Raw genomic sequence first — 25,839 nt, 5'->3', positions numbered from 1 at the left:
CGTCTGCTCCTGTTCTCACCTCAGCAGCTTTGCTGTGCTGACGGCTCTCTGTGACACTGGGGTCTGTAGGCCTACTCTTAACTTTTGTCAGCATGAAGTGAAAATTATAAGAAAAAAGTATGTGACGTGGGGGGGGGGGGGTAAAGTAAATGAACAGTGCTCTTTTCCACCCTCAATGACAAATTAGTATTGAAAAATTCAGTATTGAAGGATATAAGGATCCTCAAATTCAAACTGTGTGTTTTCTTCATTTTAAGGCTTTTATTGTCTGTTGTTGTGAAGTAATTTTCCATTGCTATTGCTTGTTGTATAATAACACTTGTCGGATTTGTGTTTGTCATATGAAGCCTGAGCATTGAAACGTATGCAGCAAAAATTATTCAATAAACTTTTACTCCACTTATTCAATAAAAATTACTCCTTTTTATCAACATTACTTTGTCACCTGCTTCTGCTCTTCACTGGATCTACAGTCAACTTCTGGCTGATAGAAGACTGTTGATACAGATTTGAGTACCACTCAAGACTTGCTGACTAGTTGTTCTGTGACCAGACAAAACAGGTATTTTTCTGATATGATCTGGTGTCTGGTGCTGGATCTATTTCTGGCATGGAGGCATGATTTAACTTTACATAAAGAGTAGCAGCAGTGGGATTTGACTGATTCATATCATAGAAAAACAGAAAATGTGCTTGTAACTTTCTGCCAGTGCGTCATCTGTTAAGTTTACAGACACTTCCTTTAACCATAAAACACCAGAATTTTCTTAGAGTTCAGTGATTAGAAGGTCGTCAATGGCAGTGCGTTGTGCAGCAGTGATACATTGTGCCATCCTCACTACCCAATGTAGAGCTCCCCTGTCAGATGCTGAGCGATTTCCATAGAAGTGCGTGATACAGCTGGTTAATATACCATCATAACTAGAAACAGGTGGTGATGATAATGATGATGATGATGATGGTAAGCAACCAGGAAACAAACTAACAGGAAGAAGCACAGGAAACGTAAATACAGATGAGATTAAACATAATACAATATAAGAGCTAAAGCCTTTCTCAGAAATAATGTCACTGTCATGGGTGGTGTGAATGTTAACATTGATTAAGTTCCTTTTATTTGAACCTTTTAATCATATATATATATTTAATGAAATTAACAAACCAGCACAATGTTCAAATGAATTGCTAAAGTGTTCTACACCTTGTTATACAACTGCTAAGAATTTTAGAGGGTTGCTAGGTCAATATCCTCTGTAAGCCCCTGCCATATTCTGTCTTTAGAAGTAGCACATTGCATTTGTGGATGTGTTGTTGTAGCCTATGAATTGCTGGTTTTGTGTATGTTTTCCTCTTTTAAATTTCCTTTTTTCCCTGTTGTTTCTCATACTGTCCACTTGCACTCTCCACTACCTGCGACATCACTTGCAATCGTGTGTGTTGCCAATGAAGACAAGATGCTGTGGTGGTGATTAAACGATTAAATCTAATTTAGGACCGTAACTTACAGGGTCCTGCAAGTCATCTGTAGAAGAAAAAGACAAGACCTGCAAATCTGTGGCCACAGAACAGCCGAATATGAACGCAATGCGCAAAGTCTCTCATTAAGCGTTTTCCTCCCATAGAAAACATAAACACTTAATATGGCTTAAAGTATTAAGATGCTATTAAAATATCAAATTCAATATACAGTTTATTAATATAATGAATAATGTATAGCCTATATTATTTTCCCATATTATAGCCTATAGTATTTTCCTCCCATACCGCAAAACGTGGCATAATGTGGCATAATGGCTTACGATGATTGTCATAGAGAGCGTCTCTTCGGGCCATCAGAGGGCTCCCTCACCGGAGTTTTGATTATTCTCCCGCACTACATTTCCCATAAGCCCTGTACCTGGTACTGATTACCTCTGACACCTGAACCTTCTTAACTCAGCTATTTATAGCAGGCCCACCTCTTTGCAAGTCTTGTTTTGACTTGGTGAACATTTCTGAGCATTTTTTTTTTCTTGTATTTTTGGAGTGCCTATTGGACTGTTTATCTTGTGTTGGACTATTGTTGTTGTTTGATTGCCGGCTGCCCCGACCATATGCCTGGTAACTGTTTATGATTCTGTCTGCCCTGCTCTGCTGCCTTACCTGTGCTTTGACCACTGCTTGTACGACCATGTTTATAATAAAGCTGCAAATAGATTCCAGTCGTAGTCATGAATTATTACAATGATAAAGACCAAACTCAATATGCTACTCTTCACTATTAAAATATACATAGGCCTAACTAATATGTACAGACAAGCAGTTGAGCCCAGAATAAATGCAACATGCAAAGTTTCACGTTAAGCGTTTTTCCATATAGAATAAACTGTCTACAGCTTTTTTTTATATCACTGTCTTTGTCCATTAAGCTACATTACGTGTTTTATTTATAATGATTTTCTATGGAGGAAAATGTTTAACGTTAACGCATTGGTTTCTGGGCTCGTTTGCTTGCCTGTACGGAGTTGATGCTTTTAATATCACAATGCATTTCATAATGCACGTTCATATTTGTTGGTCTGTATATACTTTGAGTCAGCAACGAGACATATAGGCTACAGGGCATGTGAGCGAAGCGGAGCTCTAACCGCACAAGCAAGCGCTCTGTTAATATTTCGCTCATGGTCAACATAAAATTCCTCCAGTAGGCCTAATTGTTTATTGTTTGTACCGAAATTCTTGGATAATTGTCTAAAATTATGCATGCTGATAAATGGCAATTATCATGTTTCAGAGCGAAATTCTAACATTCTTCTTAATTTCATTAATAGTAATGTATTAATTAAAAATTAATTAATATATAAATCTAACCTTAGCAAACCTACCTAAAATGAAAATAAATTAAAAAGTGAATTTGATTTTCCTTAACTTTATTTCTGTGAAAATATCTGTCATCGTTGTGCAATAGAACATTCAAAACAGGCTCGTTACTATTAAAAGGAAATTATTAATGAGGTTATTTAATTTTATTCTGTAGGTCTACCTGTTGGTTCGGGTCAGTTTTTTTATTTTTTTTATAATATTTTAATAGGCCTAAGTGGTGTAGGCTAATAGGCCTATCTTCTGTACTCTGTAGTTCTGTATTTAGGCCTATATACAGCTGTGAGTTAGTTTAGGTCTACAGTTTAACTGAGATTATTTAATAACTACGGAGCTCCGAATATAATTCGAATTAACAATTTTTCTTTGACATCAACAGGTTTTATTATTTTTTTTATTTATTTATTATTATTTATTAATTTTAAGCAATAATGATTTTAATAAGTAATTCTGAAATATAATAATGCGTTCCACGATTTAGGCCAACTAAAACTAGGGAACGAACAAATTAACGAACGAATGAATTCGTGGCAACCAGGCCCATCACTGTAAAACCTAACAGTGAAATTCGCTAAATGATGAACTCAAAAGCTAATTAGGTTAAGCAGAACTCAATCTAAATAAGTTACTATAAATTATTTTTATCTATTATTACCATACAGTCTATGATTCTTACGTCTAAACGGCGGACCACAAAATATTTAAAAGAAAAATGGATTTAATTCATGATTTCTAGCATCAATTCCTTTGTTCTGCTGAACACAAAGGAGGAAATTTAGAAGAATGTTTGGAAACAAACAGGTTTCTGCCACCATTTCACCTCCATAGTATTTTTCCATACTATGCAAGTCAAAGTTGTTTTGTAGCAAACATTCTTCAGAATTTCTTCCCTTGTTTTAAGCCAGATCCTGACACTTCTCAGATGAAACCACACAAAGATGAGGCATAATGGCTAAACAGTCCATTTAGATATGTATGTGTGCATGTATATTTTTAATGGATTGATTTTATTAATTCACACAAACATACAATAGAATAAAGTGAAAATTACAAGGAAGAATTCTAATTAAGTGAAAAAATAAATAAAATAAACGCATGTCCTAATTCTTAACTTCACTAGGCGTGTTTTGTTTTTGTTTAGTTCGCATGTAAATATAAATAAATGGGTAATCTTATTCTTAGAATAAAGAGAAAATGTATCAGTTGACATTCTCAGCCAATGAGCCTGAAGCTGTGTCGTCAGTCAGTCTTTCCCATCATGCTTTTGATCAGCGCAGTCAGTGTAATTCTTAGAATAAAGAGAAAATGTATCAGTTGAGTCGCGAGAGTTTTTTGGCACACGACACGTCAGCATGACATCAGAGCAAGGCGGATGTAATTAGGACACTTTTCTAACCGGCATGGATCTTGCGGTGATCACCAGTGATCTGTTCTGCGCAGATTTTGTTCTTATCGTAGAGGGTTTTTTTGTAATTGTAGGAATGACATCAGAGCTTGGATGAACATTTTAAATCGGTTCCCAAATCGCACCAAATGATTCATTCACGAATTAGAATGATTCTACTGCAGCTGTTCTCGATTCGACAGCTCACTGATTCAAATGAACCATTTAGTGCGAGTCTCCAGTGAACTGAATTCACAAGTAAGAACCTGGAGATCTTTTGAGCGCACGACTGAAGCTGCTAAAAGTAAGTTACTAATATCGAATTTTAGGATTAATTATTGTAACTGAAAATCATATTTAGGTCAAAACTGTCAGTTGCTTGTTAACTAAGTCTGTTGTAAAGGGTGATCTATTTAAGCCCACTGAAATGCTTGAATGCAGATACTTCAATCAGTGTCTCTGTTTTAGGTTCTGTTTTAGGTAAAATTAAGGTAACATTGATTTAATAAAGTTTATATTGCATGTTCAAATTCCCGTGTGATGTCTGTTTGTATATTGTTTATCAACAATATAATTTTTTATATTGTTTGGATTAACTAGCCGAGTAGACAGATATGAATGTTTATTCATAACCATGCTGGAAATAAGCTAACAAGCTTGCTGGTGCTAAGTTGAGGTAATTTTTAAAGATAAAGTCCAAATATTTTTATTCAACCTAGATAGATTACATCTGGGGGAAAAAAGAAAAGATGTGATGTTCAGAACATGGCAACTACAGTAATCATCAAAGTGGAAAGTGATGCTCTCTGGGGTATTTGGCCAGGGGGGGTTTTAAAAATCATTATGAAAATATAATTATATTTTCTTTAAAATGTTCTTCCTAACTTCAGGCCTTATTCTCATGTCATATATAACTGTGATGTTCTGCAAAACAACAAACTTTAAAACACTTTTTTCTTCCTGGTGAAAATCAGATGGTCAGATCTGTTTTCTCTCAGGCACATCGCAGTGTAAGTTACACAGTGAACATTACTACATCACTCTCGTCAACGTAGTCAATGTAGATAAATGTAATATATATAGATTTATCTCGACTCCATATAGTGGAAAATCCCAGGTATTTTGAGCAGTAGGATTATTAAAAAAATATGTGCTAATATAAAATTAAATTAAGTATCCAATATAAAATTGCAAAATAAATCTATCTATCAGTACTTTTTTTACTTAAGTACATAAAAGATGAGATTTTTAACTCAAACCGTTGCAGTCTGTCAGTTTCTTAATGTAAGTGGATGGGAATCACGACTAAAAATAATATAATAACCTCACCAATAAAAAATTCAAAGTGTTGAAGTATGTTAGTTTCTTAGGCTCGTGACGATACACTGATGTGTAAAGACACGAAACCATCGGTCTGTTCTGTGAAATGAACTGTATTGTATTTCTACCGTTTTTTACCTGATGCACTGCATATTCACATCTGAATATTTTGTACAGGTCCTTCTCAAAAAATTAGCATATTGTGAAAAAGTGCTATGAATCTAAAATATATGAAAGTTTAATTTTTATCATTACATTATGGAAAATAATGAACTTTTATCACAATATGCTAATTTTTTGAGAAGGACCTGTATATGAAGTCATGAACTGTTTTTTTTTTGCGGAAATAAAAAATAGAATTGAGGTTAAACCACTGTACTCGCATGGATTACTTCCGTGGTTTCCTTTGTTCCTTTTTTACTTGAAAATAATTCAATTCAGAAGTCTGAATCTAACCAAAATAGTTTCTTGTTTAAATCACAAAAGTCCAAGATGATTGAATGTGTTCCACCATAAACCTGCTGTATTTATAAAACACAAATAGCATTCATTTTAATTGGTCTGGTTTTGTGTTGTGTAGATGGGAACCAGCATTCCGGTCTTTTTGGAGGAAGTTGAATCTGCAGAGCCTTTCCTGCTCTGTGAAATAGCTATTTTTATGCATTTTTTGTGTTTGTTTATTGTTTGAAATTGTCCACATATCCTGCAATTGTTCATCTGCTGAATGTTGCGTTGACTCTGGCACTGCTGTACTGAGTATTGACTCAACTTCACTGACATTTAGCAACTTACTTTCACTGATATGTACAGGACTTGGAGTATTACAGACCATTTGATAAGCATTTTTTATATTATTTCTGATGACATATTGTGCCTTTTTTTTTTAAGTAAACCTTCCATGATGTTAATTTATAGGGATTGTATATTTAGAGATTTTTTTTTAAGTAAACCTTCCATGATGTTAATTAAGTGGCTTGTTTGTTAATAAAGAACTAGTCATCTTCGGAACACAGTATAAGATATTTTAGATTTAGTCCGAGAGCTTTCTGTCCCTCCATTGAGAATGTATGTACGGTATACTGTCCACGTCCAGAAAGGTAATAAAAAAACTTTTTTAAGGTAGTTTTTTTTACATCAGTTGGTAATTTATGTATTTTTTGAAGCATCGAAAATACATTTCTTGAACCAGTTCACCAAATCGAACTGAATCGTTTGAAACGGTTCCGCGTCAAAACAATAAAGCATTAATCCACAAAAATGACTTAAGCTGTTAACTTTTTTAACATGGCATGACACTCTCTCTGAGTTCAAATAAACCAATATCCCAGTCCGTTTCCGGGGTCTTGCGAGTAATTCACTCTTTACTCAAACAGTACACTGACTGAACTGATGCACACCGAGCCGAGCCAGATAACGAACGAAACATTGAAGTGTGGTTTTGGCTCGTTCTCGAGTGGCAAGAAAAGGGGTTTGCATCGGTTTTTCGGATTAACCGTGAGTAGTGATGGGAAGTTCTGTTCTTCTCCGCGAACCGGTTCTTTCGGACAGTTTGAAATTCAATAAACCGGTTGCCGAAAACGGTTCACCAGTTCTTTTGCCGCTCGACGTAATGACTTCATTGGCGATGATTGCCCTTGATTCAAGGCCTTCGGTTTACCCGCGCTCATAACATTAGCACAGAATCAGTTCAGAATCAATCACCAAAAGAACCAGTTCAGTTTTAGAGACGCACTGTGTGTCAGTCTGCTTCACGCATGCGCAGTATCATCAGCTCCTCTAAGGTTCTCGAATCGGACGCGTCCGACAGAAACGGCTTCTTCTGACTCGAGAACGAGTCAATGCGTCTGTTCGTCGTTATCTGGCTCGGTTTCAGTCAGTGTATAAGGCCCTCAGGATGATTGTTTGAGTAAATTTGCTCCGCTTCCCATCCGCAAGTGTCTCTCATGGAGGGAGTGTCAGCCATGTTAAAAAGTTAACAGCTTAAGTCATTTGTGGATTAATGCTTATTGTTGACGCGACCGTTTCAAAAAACGATTCAGTTCGATATGGTGAATGGTTTCACAAAGAAAGAAGATCCGGTGAACCAAGTACATCGATTGATTCGTCTTCGCGAACCGGATGTGCTGTGAACGCGCTTCATAACAAGACCCGGGAGTGAAGTCAATGCTGAATAAAGTCATAGTTTTTGATATTTTTGGACCAAAATGTATTTTCGATGCTTCAGAAAATTCTAACGGACCCTCTGATGTCACATGGACTACTTTGAAGATGTTTTTATTACCTTTTTTGGAAGTGGACAGTATACCGTACATACATTCTCAATGGAGGGAACAGAAAAGCTCTCGGACAACTCTAAATCTAAAATATCTTATTACTGTGTTTCCGAAGATGAACGGAGGTCTCACAGGTTTGGAACGACATGAGACCATTTGAGTCATTAATGACATAATTTTGATTTTTTGGGTGAACTATCCCTTTAAGTGGCTTGTTTGTTAATAAAGAACTAGTTTGTTCTAACAACTGTTTGCATTGTGCCTTTATTTAAAACTGGAGTAATGGCTAATAAAAGTACACTTACATCTTTCCTGCTGTATGTGTAATGATGATTATGTAGACTATTTAGAGATCGCTTTTTCATGCACTGAAAACAACCATAGATCATATACACACTGGCTAGAGGCACTGATTCTCATTCATTTGTTTGACTCACACCCGCTGAATCGTTTGCAGCGATTTCTCACACCGCAACAGTAACGGGCTATTTTATAAATTAGAAAACAAAAAGAGTGCAGGATGAAGTGGATATTTACTCACTATCCATAATAGAAACACTAGCGAAAATGTCTTCTGTAGTTTTTCAACGACTAAGCAGCTTCGCACATGCAGCTTGTAAACAACTGAAGATTTGCAAAAAATTATATCCAAAACAGTATTCAAAAAGAGTATCAGAATATATGGGCACACTTTTTTGATATGTCATGTGTCCCATTATTGACGAAAGGCTAGAAATGCAAACTGAATCGTGCAAACTACGCTGGCGACACCTGCTGCTCTAAACAGTGTAAATGCTACGAGAACACAACCCAGAGTAGATACTTACAGCGGATCTAAATATTTATAATTTATCATAACTAGTTACGACTGATTATTTATATTTCCCCCTTGAGCTGATTCACTACAGAGGTCTCTGTCCAGCTGCATCTGCTCAGATAAGTGTACTGTCTCTTAGACCAACTACCAGTCTATCTCTGAGCAGTTCATCATGCACAGTTCCATAGTTGCATTGCATTTTTCTGCAAGAGCATGTTATGAAGTTATCAGATGATTCATTGGGCTGCCGCACTCTTTTCCATAGTTGCATTGCATTTGAATTTTTGCTCTGTTGTCATTCAGCATTAGGCTGTTTTTTTCTGCATATTTTTTTTTTTTTTGCTGCTGCACATCAGATAAAGGCTGTCCTCTCAACACGTTATCTGCATCATATCCCATGCAGTATATTATTGTGTTCACCTGAATAGCCTGCGAGCTGACGTAGATTACAGGCCATTTGAAATCTTTTAAACTGCCGAATCCATTTCTCCTGCTCTTCATGTTTTTAAAACTTATTTACAAAATATTAATCTCCAACGCACATTCAGAAAACATCACAATGCATTCATGACTGATGTTGATGCGAGGGCAGATGTTGTTGTGTGAACATGCATTGAAGATGAATATTTTGTAAATAAAGTCATGAATAGTTTTTTTGCGCGAATAAAAAATAAAATTGAGGTTAAACCACTGAAGTCGCATGGTATCCTTTGTTCCTTTTTTGTTAAATTTTTTTCTTTCAGAAGTTATTACGTTCATTCAGAAGTTTTCAGTACAAACATTCAGCAGTGTTCAGATCATCTTTTTTTCCTGACAAAATAGGATTTTCTATCCGCTGAATGTAAGCTTTTCCATATTCCAAGCTTGCCTGCTGCACCTGGGACATCACATGCATGTGCGAGTTGTGAAAATTATGAAAATACGTCTAAGAATTATTTGATTGTTGGATTTTAAATCAGCGGGGTTGAGGCATCAAACAGAACTAAGTAACTAAGCTGTTTTCTGGATGGTAACTGTAATATTATTACTGAAACCTTATTAGTAATTAGTTAAACTACTAGTTACTGCAAAAAGTAATATTACTTTACAGTGAACTAAATCTGTTACTTAGTTAAGTTACTGTCGCCCAACACTGAAAAATCACAATCCGTAATAGAAACACTCGCGAAAATGTTAGTTTGTCGACGACCTAATAGCAGCTATTTATTGCAAGACATGCAGCTAGACGTTGCAGGCTTGTACACCGGGGGACTGTATTTAAAAAGAGTATCAAAATATATGGGCACACATTTTTTGACTCATATCATGTGTCGCCATGACTGAAAAGGACTCAGCCTAGAAATGCAAACTGAATCGTCCAAACTACGCTGGCGACACCTGCTGCTCTAAACAGTGTAAATGCTACGAGAACACAACCCAGACATGTACAGTACAGTACAGTAACACCATGTTAGAAAAACCAATCGCAACTGTTTTCATGAAAGTGTATTAATCTCTTAAAAGTATTCTACAAACCCAATACGGTCTACCATTAAATATGAAGTGTATTTGTGTTTTATTATCGTGTTTCTTTCATTCCTGATCCTGGTTTCATTAAGATTGAACTGTTAGAGATTAATTGATGATCAGTACAATTTTAATGACTACTTTTGTGTTAATGTTCAGTTTTAAATAGTGCTAATAATCAATGTTTACTGTACAGGAGTTTGGAATATACTGTAGAGTTGATCAAGCTATAGCTAATCTTTCTAAGATAGCCCGGTTTATGAGTCCTCTGACACACATCCCATCAAGATAACCTTAATTTTCTTCTTTCTCCGCAGGTCATAACCCCCAAAACAATACTTCATATTCTCTGTTGGACTGAAATAATTTTTTTATTTTATTTATTTATACACTTTTTTTTGTAGAGTAACCACCAGCCAGAACTTTTACAGCATCCAAAGACAAGCCCCTGGAAAACAGCGCTGTCCTGCTTATATGGTTTTGGCCATTTGAAAAAAAATCGACCTAAATTCCTGCAGTTCCCATTTTAATATCGATGGTTGTTACTTAACTGTGACAGAGAGCTTTACAGCAAGGCTCACGGAGTGCTGATGAATCACAGAGACATTAAAAGCGAACCCTGTCAAATTTACCCAAAAAAACCACGGCCTTTCTTCCAGAAATAGATATGGATGCACTTTGAGTCCCCACAAAAAACACGAGACGACTCGACACTGGAGAAACCTATTTAATGTGACACCTGAATTACAGACGGGAGGCTGATATTGTGCTTCGTGAACAAATTATGATTAAAACTAAAGATACAGAGGATAAGATATTTCCACAAGTTCTGGACAAAAAGGACAAGTTATTTTGCTGGATTGTGAGCAACTGGAATGAGAAGCACAAATGGGTTAAAATACTATAATGAGCTCAAAAATCACATCGCGAAATGTATGCCTTTGGCCGTCATTTTGGAAAAGTAGTAAGTGGATGCCTTTGGCCGTCATTTTGGAAAAGTAGTAAGTAGTGCCAATTATGACTATGATAGAAAAGCAGTTCAATCCCCTCACACTCGGATTGGTGCCAGTGGCTCTTGAGGTCTCCACACTGGGGCGGCCATGATACATATACAAAAAACTTGTTTTGCCCCAAAAGCATTTCATCCACGTGAAAAGGTTTTCTCCAGCCCTCAGACCCCTGGCATCTGACATCTACACACATAGGCTTGCGTCTGAAAGCTGAAGAATGCTGCCTTTGGAGGTTTACATTCTAAGGTAGGAAGGCCACAAGGCACATCCAAATCCAATTGTTAGTTACACTTCCTGACTCCTGAGATTGCCCTCCTTTCTGATGGATTTTTGAAGGCAGCACAGATGTATCCTTCTCTGCCTATGATATCCCACAATACTGTGTATTCAGTTCCATCACAGCTGAGCTGAAAAAACAAAGATGGCATCTGAAAGTTGAGGTTGGTGGTCAGTTTGTGTGTAAAAAATGTACTTTCTTTCTAGTGAGAAATTAGTATTGTAGTAATTAAGTAAATGTCTGTGAATATTAAGCCGCAAAAAGACAATATATGAATCCTGCACATTCTGCGTGTCTGTGGAAAATTTAGGGCGGACTGGCCATCGGGAGAACCGAGACAATACCCAGAGGCCTGGCAGCCGATTGGGTCGGCTATTTTAATATCATTATTGTATGATTCCCTGCCGAATGTACTAAAGCGATTATTATTCCCAATCTGCCATTCGATAATTAAATATCTAATAAATCATGAATGGGTTAGTCGTGACTGGGCAACGCTTCGGCTCAGCCGCGCTCTCCGCGCCTCCGCCAAACGGTTGGATCCGAGTATCAGTGCGAGAGAGAGAAGGAGTGGGGACTGTGGAAGCGCACCAGGTGGAGCAGAGAAGCAAAACTACTGTTTAGGGTTTTAAGTGCCAGGTCAGTTTCATCTGTAAATATTCTATGTTCTTGTAAATTTTGTGTCTTTGTTGGTAAGCAGCAGAAGGATCCATTGCTCATCATCAAATAACTATATAAAGGACATCATTATCCCTATCTATTGGAATGTTACAGTGCCTATCCCTCCTAGTTAAGTCATACAATCTTCGGGGCAGCTGGGGCAGACAAACACAAGTACCCTTTTACGAAAATTAACGATCGATTGTTAACTTTACAAATATCCAAAGGGACAATGGGTTATTGTTAAACCATGGTAAACCACAAATTAACCCTTTGTTTTTTGGCTAACCGCCCTCATCGAATAGTTTAATAACCATGGAAATTTTGGTAAAAAAAATAAATCAATAACAAATGGTAGCAAAACAAAAAAAAGAAGAAAAAAAAACTTTTTCAATAATACACCAGCATGTTTCATTTTGAAGGGGAAAACATGACTTTCATGTTCAGTTTTAGGAGTTTCTAATAATATTTGTGTAGGATGTACAAATTTTGAACATGTAGGCAATTAGACCTTCCACGCACCGCAGTTACTGTTTTTGTGTGGTGTTGAGTTAACACTCACCCTATAGATTTTTGTACGACACCCCAGCTACTTTCATGAGAGAGATTAGATTCCGAGCAAAATCAATAAATAATTTTGTGTGTATGTGTTATATTCCGAAGCCAGTGATAGGCGAGCAAGAGGAACTGACATATTATTGGTGAGATCCCGCGCATTTGTCCCAAACAACGTCTTCTCTGTGCGCTCTCGGAATGAGTGCGCGCTAATAGTGCTCCCGCATGACCGCCTAGCTCCGTTTAAAAAAACGCGTGAATTGCTTTTAGGTGGCGCAGAGCTTAATTGCTGAATGACCAACTAACGTCGGCAAAAGACTTAATTCAAACCCCTACAAGCGAGCCGTACGCGCCCTATCTGAGCGAGGAGACCAACAGGAGGAGGACTGTATAGTATTTCCACTTAGTTTACCACCAAATTGCTTTCTATTGTGGTGGTTTAAATAGTTCCATTCAGTTTTATTCCGCCCACAGAAGGCAAAATCAGTTTTGTGAGGTATGTGACAAACACTGATGAGCAGCACACAAAGGGCCATGGTTGGGTTTTGTGGTGGTGTGGAGGAAGAGGTGGCTGTTTGGTGTTCTCCTGTTTAAAATTAAAACGCTATATAAGCATTCAAGATAAAAGGAGAGTGAAAAAGCTGCTAAGAAAGACGAAGGCAGCAAAAACAAGCAACCAACAGTGTTAGCCTAATATCTTTGTTGTAGACCAAAGGGGCCTATCTTTATTAAAAGCACTTACATAGCGGCATATCTATATCTATTATAATCTATATTATAATATATATATTATATTAATATATCATATAGGCTCATAGTGTATTATGATATATAGTATTATAATTATATACACATATATAGTACGGGATTATATTTTTATGATTTTCATGTTTTACAGATATTAGGGTGATAAGGATGTATATTAAACTTACATGGCTTAAGTTTTTAAAATGGGTTCACCGTAACTTTGCTGTAATGTCGATTGATGCGACCGGTTTGATAATAATTAACCCTATATGTGTTGAAAATGGACTTCTAAATTTTAACGGTTGAATGAACTAAGACAACCGAAAGAGGTTGTGACATGCTTTTTGTCCTGTGACGTTGTGTTTCGCGGGGGTCTGTCGCTTGTAATAACACTTGGGACAAGGTTATTGCCAGAATAGGGACGAGCAAAAGTGACCTTAATTTATATAAGGGTTTGCAAACTGGTTCGACAGTGAGTAGCATATCCAGCAGGGGAATTAAAAAGCTGGAATAAAGAGGTGGCTTGTAAAAAGGTTTGAAAAGGACTGGAAAGGGCGCACGTGGCTCCACACTTGAATACGGACAGTGGATCCACCTCGGGCAATACCAGTATAGAGTGTGACGTGGGATACAGCCCAAATACGTCAGCGCGGACCATCCAGGGCCCCTGCATCTTTATTTACCCATCCCAAAGTGCACACACACAGCAGAACCAGACACACACACACAAACACGTGAACACCCCCACCCGGAGCAGTGGGCAGCCATTTATGCTGCGGCGCGGATCCGGGGGGGAGCAGTGGGGGTTGGGTACTGCCGGCCCCGAGACTTGAACCCACAACCTTAGGGTTAGTGACTCAAAACTCTCTAACAACTAGGGGGCCCACAAACTTCCCTCCCCCCATACAGCTCATAATACACAATAAACAATAATCACCCGTGCACCACCTTCCAAAAAAAAACAAAAAGGAAAAAATGAAAAAAGAAGAAGCAAAAGAAAAAAAAAGTAAGGATATATGGGTCTCTGTTTAAATGGTTGGTTTTTTTTTTGTTTTACAAAGGATATATTATTGTGGCAAAAAAGTATTTGTACAATTCAATTTGCGTTCACCAATTATCGGGCGTAAGTCGGTGAGGGGGACAGAATCTGTTTGCCTAAACTTTTTTTATCCACATGTTTTTCCCATATTTCATACTTCAAAAGTTAGGGACAACAAAAATAGCCTCTTTGGGACAATATCTAATAATATCCTATGAGTTTGACCAAAGCGTTTTTAATACTTTTTAAAAATATTTTGCGACTTTTTTGACGGCATTTGTTATTTGTCAGTATTTTTGAACTTTTGCACTTTGTTGTATTGCTCGAAAAAGAGTTTCAAAATGTGATTATGGTAAGTAACGGTACTCTGTAGTAAAGTCTTTCAGTTTCCCCCTGGAAGGGGCCCCTGATGCCCCCCCTTTTTTATCATTGCCCCCCGCACTTTTGCAGTCAAAAACAAACCAAAGAATTGTCTTTCATTGGAAGTTTTTTCAAACTGTCTAAAAAATGAGTTACACAGGTTAATGTTTTGTAAAAATGACAAGCCTTCAGGAAACAAGCTAACACAGGTAAGCAGACAATCGATGACGGACTAATAGAGAAACTGATAATTAAATCTTGGCAATAAATACAAAAGACAAAGTTCAGACAAAGGTACCGTGAGGATGGAATTTAAAAAGAATTGACAATTAAGTAGGTAAATATGACTTACGTGTAATTGCTGTTGCCTGAGGGCAATAAATGATGCTGAGACAGGTATGGATTCCTATATACTGTGAATTGATCTAGATATATATAGGCGAAACATCAGCATTTTTTTGTTTTTCTTGTTTGGGTTTTTTTGTCACTTTTTTGTTTGGGTGGTCATATTCACTGTCCGGTCGGGCAGTTGTAGGTGCAAGTAAAGTATCTCTCACCTGCAGGGCGTTCCATGTCAGATCGGTTTTCTGCACCAGTTTTCCATAGAGCAGATGGCTGTGATATCACTCTCAAACACATTTGCAAGAAACTAGTGATGATGGAAGGGGTCCATGGTAAAAAAAAATTACTTTTTGGAAGTTTGTCTGTCTAAACTTCTGTTTGCCTTAAAAAATTAATAGTGGAGGAGGGATAAATAACTTTGGAGGCTTTGTTTTTTGTTTTGGTGCCCCAATTGTAAGCTACCCCATTCCCCCCTTTAATTTGTAGACTTTTGTGGGAATGGCATCAGGTGGGATAAGTGGTTCACTCATCTGGGTATCAGTATGAGATTGTTCATGCCCCATCACATTAACATGTGTTGTCAGCTCTGCAAATGTTAAAAATGATATCTCTTTGGTGTTTTGCAATGATAATGAGACAGAATAAAACCCTTGACTAAGAAAAAACCCTGTTTTTCGCTTATTGTTGAAAATTCCCCCCCCCCCCGTTGTTTTGGGTTTGGACCTTTGCAAAAAAAATAAAACCCCCAAAAGGTTCCCCCCCCCCAAAATTAGATTTTTCTAAATAAAAAAAAATTGGGGGGGTTTTGTTGATGAGGTCAAGCTCCCCCGTAAAACTTCAAAAGTTGGCCCCCACACTTTTTTTGGTTTATTGTAAAAAATTTATTGTGCTGAACACCCTTTTTTCAAATAATGTTTGTGAGAAAAATGAAATTGTTGAGGTGCTGAGGCGAAGCCAATGAACAGCATTCGGTGGTTAAAGAGCGCCTTTGTTTTTCAGGTGTGAGGAGAGTCCCAAGGCATCGCCACACTCTCTACTTGACTTTTTCAGTATTTTGTTGTTACACGTCATCGATCTACCCATTCATTTTTAAAAAAAACCAACTTTTTGTTTGCTGTTAGAAATGATTTTTTGTCCTTAATAAGTTCAATGGGGTTGCTGGAAGAAGGTTTTGACATGTCCCCTCCTTTGGTTAATAGCATTTTTTTTATAAGATACCCCCCAAACCTCCCCCCCTTGTCTAATTTATTGTTAAGTAATATTTAAGTAAACCAAGTGTATGTTTATTACTCAAATTAAATTACAAAAAAAAAAAAAACCATCAGTAAAAAAAGTTTTCAAATTCCATTTTTATTTTTAGCCTGTTTAAAGGGCACAAAATCAGCCATATGTTTCCAACAATTGAAATTTTACCAAAACTTTGGCAAGCCAACAGACGTTTTTTAGGGAAAGTATAGACTTAAATCCTATATTTCAATAAATAAAACAAAATGTATACACACCCACTTTCCCCCAATATTAATGCTATTGGCTGTTCTGCAAAAAAAGATTAACCTGCTTCTTTTTTGGTGCACATATGATAAGATAAGTCTCAATTCAGAGTTAAAACCCTGGGGTTGATAGAAAAAAGTTGATAAAAAAAATTGTCAGAAACCTATTGAGCCAAATCAAAAAACCTGGACTGAAACTGGTTTTAGTTTTGTCAACGTCTAAGCCTACTCTGAAAGTCATTGTTTTTTCAACTAGATTTATACAACAGACTACAGAAGAACTAGACTGAAAACTTGAAGAAAACCAAATGGGAGGAAGGTCAAGGTAAACTGCAAAAGCATAACAGCCAAAAACCAAACAAACAGAAGGCTATTTATATGATAAACTAAACTAGAACCAGGTGACGATGATAAGTAACTAAGGCAGCAAATTAACAACAGGAAGAAACACAGGAAATACAGATTAGATTGAACATATTACAAACCAAGAGCTTTTCTCAGAAATACACTGTATATGTATGCACATGTATATTCGTATACATCAGTGTTGTTTAAGTTCTTTCTTTCTGTTCCACAGATGTATGTCTTTCTATGATGTTTGAGCTTGTTGAGTGTGTCTGTGCTAGGAGCAGCACTAATAGTCCTGTATCTGTGAAAATAAACAGACAATATACCACTGCTACTAAACATCTCACACAACTCTCATCTCTCTTCTCGACTAGTGTCCCCACACAACAACTGTGTTTTAATTAACACATTTAATCAGAGTGCTTAATCAGGGCAAGACAAGAAACCGGCAAGAAAATGACCTTTTAAATTATGGTAGCACTTTATTTTACAGTCATGTTCTGCATGTACATGCTATGCTCTTGTAAATGACTGAGTAATCATAACTAGGTACTAACCCTATACCTAACCTTAACTCATGTAATTATCAGTTCTTAGGTACAGTAAGTACACTCTAAGTACAAGTAAGTGCACATACTGGAAAATAAAGTGAAACCAAATTACATATTTGTCTTGTAAAAAAAGATAAAACGCCTACTAACATTATAAGTGACCTTGGATAATGTACTTTTATTTATTTATTTATTTATTTATTTTTAAAATACTAACATTATGAGTGACCTTGCAAAATGTATATAAATAAAAAAAACACATTTTTAAAATTACCTGTTATCACCAAAGCGGGGGGCTGGACCTGCACTGATAAAACTCTTTCAGTTACTTCAAGCTTTTTCAGCATTAGAGTCAGAGAGAGAGACACACAAGACATAGTCTTATAAGCAAGACTGTGGAAAGGAGGCTTTCAAACTATGAGGCACATGTATCTGCTGAGTCTGGGTGAGTCACATTTCAGTTCATTTTTAGGATTGAATGTAGGAACAGATGTTTGTGGGGAGAAACTCAAACTGTTCAAAAAAGACAAACAGTAAATGGGAATGAGAGGAATCTGCCAAAGATAAGAATATCTGAGAGAAAAAAAGGAAAAAATACAGATTTGGATGAGGGTGAGTAAATTATTACAAAATGGTATTTTTTGGGTAATGTGAAGCTAACCTTATTATGTTTGATCAATCAGATATTATTGGCAAGGACTCCCACATGCAGTATGTAATGAATGCATAGTTATTAAATAACACGTTGTTGTTCCCTCTCATGACAGGTGAATTATGTAAATGTCATGAACAATGACTGTAAAGTGAATTGGCTGAATAGAATTATTCCTTGCTTTATAATTCTTTCCATTTTGTCTTCTCAAACTGTTATTACTAATAAAAAGTGCCATTTTGCCATTATATGGAATAAATCAAATGAATTTTGGCTGAATGTTTTAAGATTAAGATTAATATTTATATTTACATTTACATTTACTTTTATCCAAAGCGACTTACAAATGAGGACAATAGAAGCAATCAAATCAACAAAAGAGCAATGATATACAAATGGTATAACAAGTGAATATAATTATATGATAAAGAAAAAGAAAACATAGAATAGAAAAAGAATAGAGCAAGCTGTTAGAGGCATTTTTTTGCTTTTGTTAACTGTATAATATAAGTTTATATACTGTGTGTGTATATATATATAAGAAATATATTATATATTATATATTTTCTAATATAAGATAGGTGTATAATATAAGTAAACATGGCTCAACTGACGCATGATAGCAAAATAGTCCGTGATGAAGTGGTGGATTTACAGTCATCTCCTCTTATGTTATATAACTAATAAGGAATGATTGTTTTCTGATTTATGACTTGCAAATGTAGTGTGTCAAAGATAATATCTTAAAATAACCCATTTGTGTGAAGAACATAATACCCATTTTCAGAAGATGCTAGAATGATCTGTACTGTAAAAGTAGAAACGGCATCCACTGATCATCCATATGGCTGTAAGTTCTAGTGGTTTCTGTATCTCAAGTTAGTTTGAGGCTGGATCCTCTTATTCAGCTTTTGGAAGTGTGGAGAACATTGTTTTCAGTAAACTCTCTGTAAACTGATTAACTTCACCTTTCTCTCCTCGTTTTCTTTCAGCATTTTGGTCTCTGTTTGGGGTCAAGCTGTGCTCCCAACAATACCACCATCATTTCAAACACAATTTAAATACAGTGACTTCCAGTAGTCTGAGACCACTATTGAAACTGCATCTATTTTGCTTTAAAAAAAAAAAAAAAACACTATTAACAAACATTTTATTATCAATTACATACTACTTGAAATCTGAAAAGTCAGACTTACTAGGTCTTTCTGAATGTCTTTGGTTTGACTTTTGATAATTCCTAAATCTATCTGCATATTTACTGGTTTGCATTAAAAAAAATCCCATATTATCAATGTGGTCTCAGAGTTTTGGATCTCACTAAATGTGCGACAAACTACACCAAAGACACTAAACCTGCAGTAACAGACTCTTTATTTTCTGCTTATAGTTCTTCTGTTAGCACTGACAGAGAACATCCTGATGCATACAAACTGTGGAGATGGATATATAAAGCGCAGGGGAAAGTGTGTAGGTATGAGAAAAAAAGCTAACATATATGATACTCTGATGTCAGGGCTTAACAGGATTTTTCTTGGGTTGTGTATGCCAACATTTATACAAGATTCACACACAAATAATAATCAAGTTTTGTTGATATAGGACACATTCATGAAAAAACACGTATTAATGAATTTTAAATAAAAAACAGGAAAAGGTGCTATGGTTATTCAAACTTTCTCTGTCACTGATATAGATGAAGATGAGTGTGAGTCTGATCCATCCATTTGTGGAAAAAATGCAAGATGCTTCAACACTGGCGGCAGCTACTACTGTCAATGTCATAAAGGATTCACAACTAATTCAGCTTATAATTTCACAGGAACAGATGGGATTGAATGTGAAGGTAAAGAGAGCTTGATATGATGAATCTCACATGAGCTCTGTGCAGCAGAGAAAACATCTGAATCTCTGGTTCATCTCATTTCAGACATCAATGAATGTGTGGTTGGCAGCGCTGAGTGCTTGGTCCTAATACAAAATGTGTAGATTCTGAAGGAGGATATAATTGCACATGTGCACTGGCTACATTTTCCAGCAACGGAAAAGAGATATTTTATTCAGGACAAGGAGTTCATTGTATTGGTAGAATGTATTAAATCCTACACGATATATATATATATTATATATATATATATATATATAGATATATATATATATATATATATTTATATGGTGAGAAGCCTGGTTGGTTTGACTAGTGTGATCTCTTCCTATGCTGAACTTTGCTCTGGCCTGCTTGAAGAGGTGGGCTCATGGTTCGACTGGGCTTCATGTTAAACTGAGAAATGAACAGCTATTGTCATCGTACTGATGTAAGCGTGTTCCGGCTCAGGGGCCTCATGTATAAAACTTTGCATATTTTTTATCCTAAAAGTGTGCACAAAAGCTAGATTTTGCATACAAATGTTTTCAGATTTATAAAACCATGCATACGCAAGAACCTGCACAAAATTCCCTTTACAATACCGAGTCAGTGGAAGATTGTGTGTACATGAATCTCCACCCCATCTCTTCTCTGTTATGGGTACAATACATTAGGAAAATATGTGAGGAAATCGCCTTTAAAGTTGTCCAAATAAAGTTCTCAGCAATGCATATTAATAATCAAAAATTATTTACCATAGGAAATTTACAAAATATCTTCATGGAACATGATCTTTACTTAATATACAAATGATTTTTGGCAAAAAAGAAAAATCAATAATTTTGACCCATACAGTGTATTGTTGGCTATTGCTTCTAATATACCCGTGCTACTTAAGACTGCTTTTTTGCTCCAGGGTCACATACGAGATACAGACTATAAAATGTTTTTGAGACATCACATTGCTATTCAGTGTCCTTGAAAATACATTTCAGAGTAAGGTTTTCAGAGTTGTTTTCCTTCTTTTCCACTGGCCAAATATTATTTTAAATTGCTTTAAGCAAATCAAATTTATGCAATTTTGCCTAAAAGTTTACAGTTTCTTTCAAATTCTATCTTTTAAATACAATGGTGTTTGTCATAATATTGAGAAGAGCATGAAAGGAGTTATCATTAGACTACTGTCTGTGCGTGACCCCTGTGAACAGAGGTTATACAGTGCGGTCATCGGACCTGTTCAAACCACACATTTGCATCCCCATTTTGTGTGTACGCAATGTTCGTACATCAGACCCCAGAACATTAAATGCAATGAGAGTGTAGGCCAGCTGAGCGAGAAGGGGGGGGGGGGGGGGGCTATCATGCTCGGTACAAGGCAACAGTGCCTAGTGTGAGTACGCCCCTAAAGAGCTATTTCTACCTGATCTTTATTATATTTTTTTCATAGTAAAATGATTGATTCTTGTTTAATGAGCTGTTGTGCAAACACTTTTAATCTGTGCTGCTGGTCTGAATATCAGATGTGATCACCTAATCTATACTTTTTCTCAAACGATATTGATATTATGTTTGTTTTGTTTTTCAGAGCTGAAGTGTGACATATTTTTAAGTGAGAGAGACGCATCCCAGGTACTGCATAACTTACTGATAAAGAATATTACAGCAACACATAATGACCTGAACTCTCTTTTTTTCTTTGTCTGTGTAGACACCTCCAGAGCTCACAAAACTCGTCTCTTTGATGACCAACAGCTGTCTGGTTCTGAGTCAGAGTGAGTCTGTGAAGAATAATACACAAGTGGATGGAGAAAAACTTTTGAAGGTGACACTTTGTAAATCAGTTTTTATTGCAAAAGAAAAACAGACTGCGTGTGACGAGTGGGACAAGGCCGAGTTTCGTGAGAGTATAAGCCCTATTATTATTGTTGTATGGTGTATTCGTTTGGTTTGTAATAATTGCAGAGGTTGTCTGTGATCGTAATCCCGTACGAATCGGCATCTCTGTGATTTGGCCAGCATTTGGCGGGTCGTATTTCATTTTTTGAGGTTTTTGTTTCCTGTGCGACTTTTTATCCATCTTTGCGAAGAATGGATCAGCGTTGGAGTGTTTTGATAGTATTTTGGGTGCTGTCATATCACTATACTACAACATACAACTATACAATTTACAGAAAGAGAAAGCTGAAAAGGTTTCAAGGTTAATGTGTTACAAATAAATCAAGCATAAGCTTGAGATATTATTTTAACCTGGTGAAATGTAAATGACACAGGGCATGAAACTATATTAGTTTCTTTTTTAAAATCCATCTAACCGGACCAGAGAACGGGACTCGCAAAACCCTTGACATCCGGGTAACGGGAGATAAGTCAGTAAATTTGAGTAAAATCACAGGCTTCTCTTATCTTGTGCGAATGCACCACACGAAATTCAGATGTGGGGGTAATTTCAAAGTCATACAAGGTCCCCAGATAATACTAATCCTGTGCGAATAGGGCTTTAGACAGGTGACATGTTATCAAGATGTTAAAAGATGCTAGCAAATTGTGCTAACTCATGTTAGCAACATGTTAAAATATGGTAGCAATGTGCTAAATCATGTTAGCGACATGCTAATCCCTGATGGAAAAAAACAGCATATGCTGGTTAGGCAGTTTTTGAAGCTGGGATGCTGGTCCTTAGCTGGTTTAAGGACCAGTTTAGGACCAGCTTAAACCGGCTCAAACTAGCATCCCAGATTCAAAACCTACCTAACCAGCATATGCTGTTTTTTTCAACAGGCTAGAACCATTCTAGCAAAGTGCTAAAACATGCCAGTTATGTGTTAAAACATGCTAGCAACATGCTAATTCATGCTAGAAACAAACTAGTAGCCTAACATTTTAATCTATCTATCTATCTATCTATCTATCTATCTATCTATCTATCTATCTATCCAAACTTTAAGTCAAGATAAAATTTGTGTTTTTGACTTTTTTCATCTAGTTACAGTGTATTTTTTAAATATTGTGCGGTGCATTGTAGAAATACACTTATTTTGATATGCTGACTAACATACTAATGCACGTGTAAAATACAAATGTATAATTACAAATGTATCACATGAATTAACATATATGTATTTAAGTCCTACTTAAGTGTGGGAAAAAAAAAACTCTTTAACTAATTGGATTTGTTATAAATTTAAACGAATACATTTAATTTGAATAGCAAATAACATTAACTAAGGGTCAGTTTACACTTCAGTAAATTATTTCCATAACAAGTACTCTTTTAAAAGTAGCCTACAGTACACTAAAGTCTAGTTCTTTTTCACAAGGGTAAGCTAAATTATGTGGTAAAGTGTCTTGCAGACATTCACAGAACTCAAATGAGTGCTTTAAACATCATCTTGATCCACAAATCTCTCTCATTTCACCACCCACCACAATACAGGCATTTCTGAGTGATCTAGATGATCTGCATCTTGGTAGCTTCAGTGGTGATAATGATATAATCTCAGCATTGTTTAGGATTGTGGTAAACATACTAAAACTGATCGGACATCTGCTGTCTGCAAGCCGAACCAGGAAAATAAGCGCTAAAGCTGGTAAGAAATACGTCACTAAACATTACACTTCAGGACCATCTTCAGTAGCATCTGCTTCACTGAATTTATTCTTACATTTGTAATGTGTTTCTTGCCCTCCAGATGTGGAGCTGTTAGTAAAGAGGAGCAATTTTCCACCTGAGGGTGATTTCATGATGAATATCAGTGGAGCACAATTAACCTCCCACTGGGACACCGCAACAGGAAATACACACCTCGGTACACATTCTTATAAAAACAACATAAAAAAGTGATCTTTTTTTTATTGTACATTATAAAATGATTTTTACTGTCTTTGTGCATCAACCAGGCTTTACGACTGCAGCTCTCCTCAGCTACAAAGGTCTGGATGAATCTCTCAACTGCTGTTTTGACCATTTAGAAACACAGCAAAAGCAAACTTTCAAGATCAGTTCAAAAGTAGTAACTGCCACTTTTATTAACTATGAGACAACCAACCTTAAGAAACCAATAAAGCTCACATTTTCTCACTTGGAGGTATGGAACAATTTGTTCTCAATGCACCACATATAATGTGTTACACCAATATGATATACTATAAAATAACAATTCTGCACTTACATTTCCCTCCAGAAAAAGAATGAGGAGCATATGTGTGTGTTTTGGGATCCTGAACTGGACGGGGGCGCGTGGTCAACACGTGGCTGCACTACAGTGAGATCCAGTGCCGATCAGACCGTCTGCTCCTGTTATAAGCTCGGCAGTTTCGCTGTGCTGACGGCTCTCTGTGACACTGGGGTCTGTAGGCCTACTCTTAACTTTTGTCAGCATGACAGCAAACCTTAAGCTCATCACAGAAGTGAAAATTATTAGAAAAAAGTATGTGACGGCGGTGGGGGGGGGGGGGGGGGGGGGGGGGTATAAATGAACAGTGCTCTTTTCCACCCTCAATGACAAATTAGTATTGAAAAATTAAGTATTGAAGGATATAAGAATCCTCAAATTCAAACTGTGTGTGTTTGTGTTCATTTTAAGGCTTTTATTGTCAGTTGTTGTGAAGTAATTTTCCATTGCTATTGCTTGTTGTATAATAACACTTGTCGGATTTGTGTTTGTCATATGAAGCCTGAGCACTGAAACGTATGCGACTAAAATTATTCAATAAACTTTACTCCTTTTTATCAACATTACTTTGTCTCCTGCTTCTGCTCTTCACTGGATCTACAGTCAACTTCTGGCTGATAGAAGACTGTTGATACAGTTTTGGGTACCACTCAAGACTTGCTGACTAGTTGTTCTGTGACCAGACAAAACAGGTATTTTTCTGATATGATCTGGTGTCTGGTGCTGGATTTAACATATAACGGATCTGTAGAAACCAGTAAGGATGGAGGGGTAAATGACATCTCTCTTCAGCTTACTTAGAAAATACAGGAGCTGTTGGGTGTTCAGAGAGAGGCCCAGGAATTTGAAATGTAGGTTGTCTCAATATGTGTGCCCTTGGTGGGTGATGGTTAATATGGGGCTTTGGTGCAACTGAAATCAACAGTCATCTGTTTTGTCTTGTTGACATTCAGTTGACATTCTTTCTCCTAATTGTTATTGATGAATCCCAACTAAATCATTGTCACCTGCAAACATTACGATGTTATCACTTTGGTGTTTTGCTATTGGCTGTTCACTGAAAACTTACTTGGTTTTTATGTGCACACACGATAAGTCTAACAATATTTATTTTTAATCAGTTACAAAAACGTAGACTGGTATAATTTGAATTGAAAAGTGAGACTTGTTACCCCTTGACTAACTGCTGGTTGGCCAAACTAGTTCTTAAAACACTCTGTGGCTAAGAGTTTGGATTCCTTGCCACTTAATATTTGGCAAAACTATCAACTTGACTGCACAGACACTATTGGATGAGAAGTGAACTGATTTGGATGATGACATCACTGAATCAACAATGAACTGACTTTAACCGAAAAACTGACTCTTTACTGTCCTCTTTTTAGATCAACACGGAAGAGAGACGTTTTATGTGAATGTGCGAGACTTCCAGTTCATTAGCCTCTGCAGGGAAATAACAAGAAGAATAACAAAGAATAATCAAAATAATATGGTAATATCAAGCGGCAAAACAATCTTTTTTGTGCAGATAAAAATAGCTGGAAGCGGATGACACCGGAAGCCAGACGCATTAAATTTACAAATGCCCTTACGGCAAAAATAAGGTGGATAGC

General features: G+C 36.5%; 1 protein-coding gene across 4 annotated transcripts in view; it reads left to right on the top strand.

The window, feature by feature from the left end:
• The window catches only part of LOC109062737 (adhesion G protein-coupled receptor E5), a 73,405-nt gene that overhangs the window by 18,837 nt on the left and 28,729 nt on the right, over positions 1-25,839 (top strand). For 2 of the 4 annotated variants that reach the window (XM_042719782.1, XM_042719781.1), the window contains exon 3: positions 19,578-19,661. The exons of 1 other annotated variant lie outside the window; for it this stretch is intronic. In XM_042719782.1, coding sequence (XP_042575716.1) covers positions 19,578-19,661 — 84 coding nt within the window. Of the gene's footprint in view, positions 1-17,902; positions 17,984-19,577; positions 19,662-25,839 lie in introns of those variants that run through there. One more of the 4 variants, XM_019079819.2, reaches the window with a different exon arrangement.

Source organism: Cyprinus carpio, chromosome B3, assembly GCF_018340385.1.
Source record: "Cyprinus carpio isolate SPL01 chromosome B3, ASM1834038v1, whole genome shotgun sequence".
Classification (NCBI taxonomy): domain Eukaryota; kingdom Metazoa; phylum Chordata; class Actinopteri; order Cypriniformes; family Cyprinidae; genus Cyprinus; species Cyprinus carpio.
This window is presented reverse-complemented; position numbering and strand designations above follow the sequence as displayed.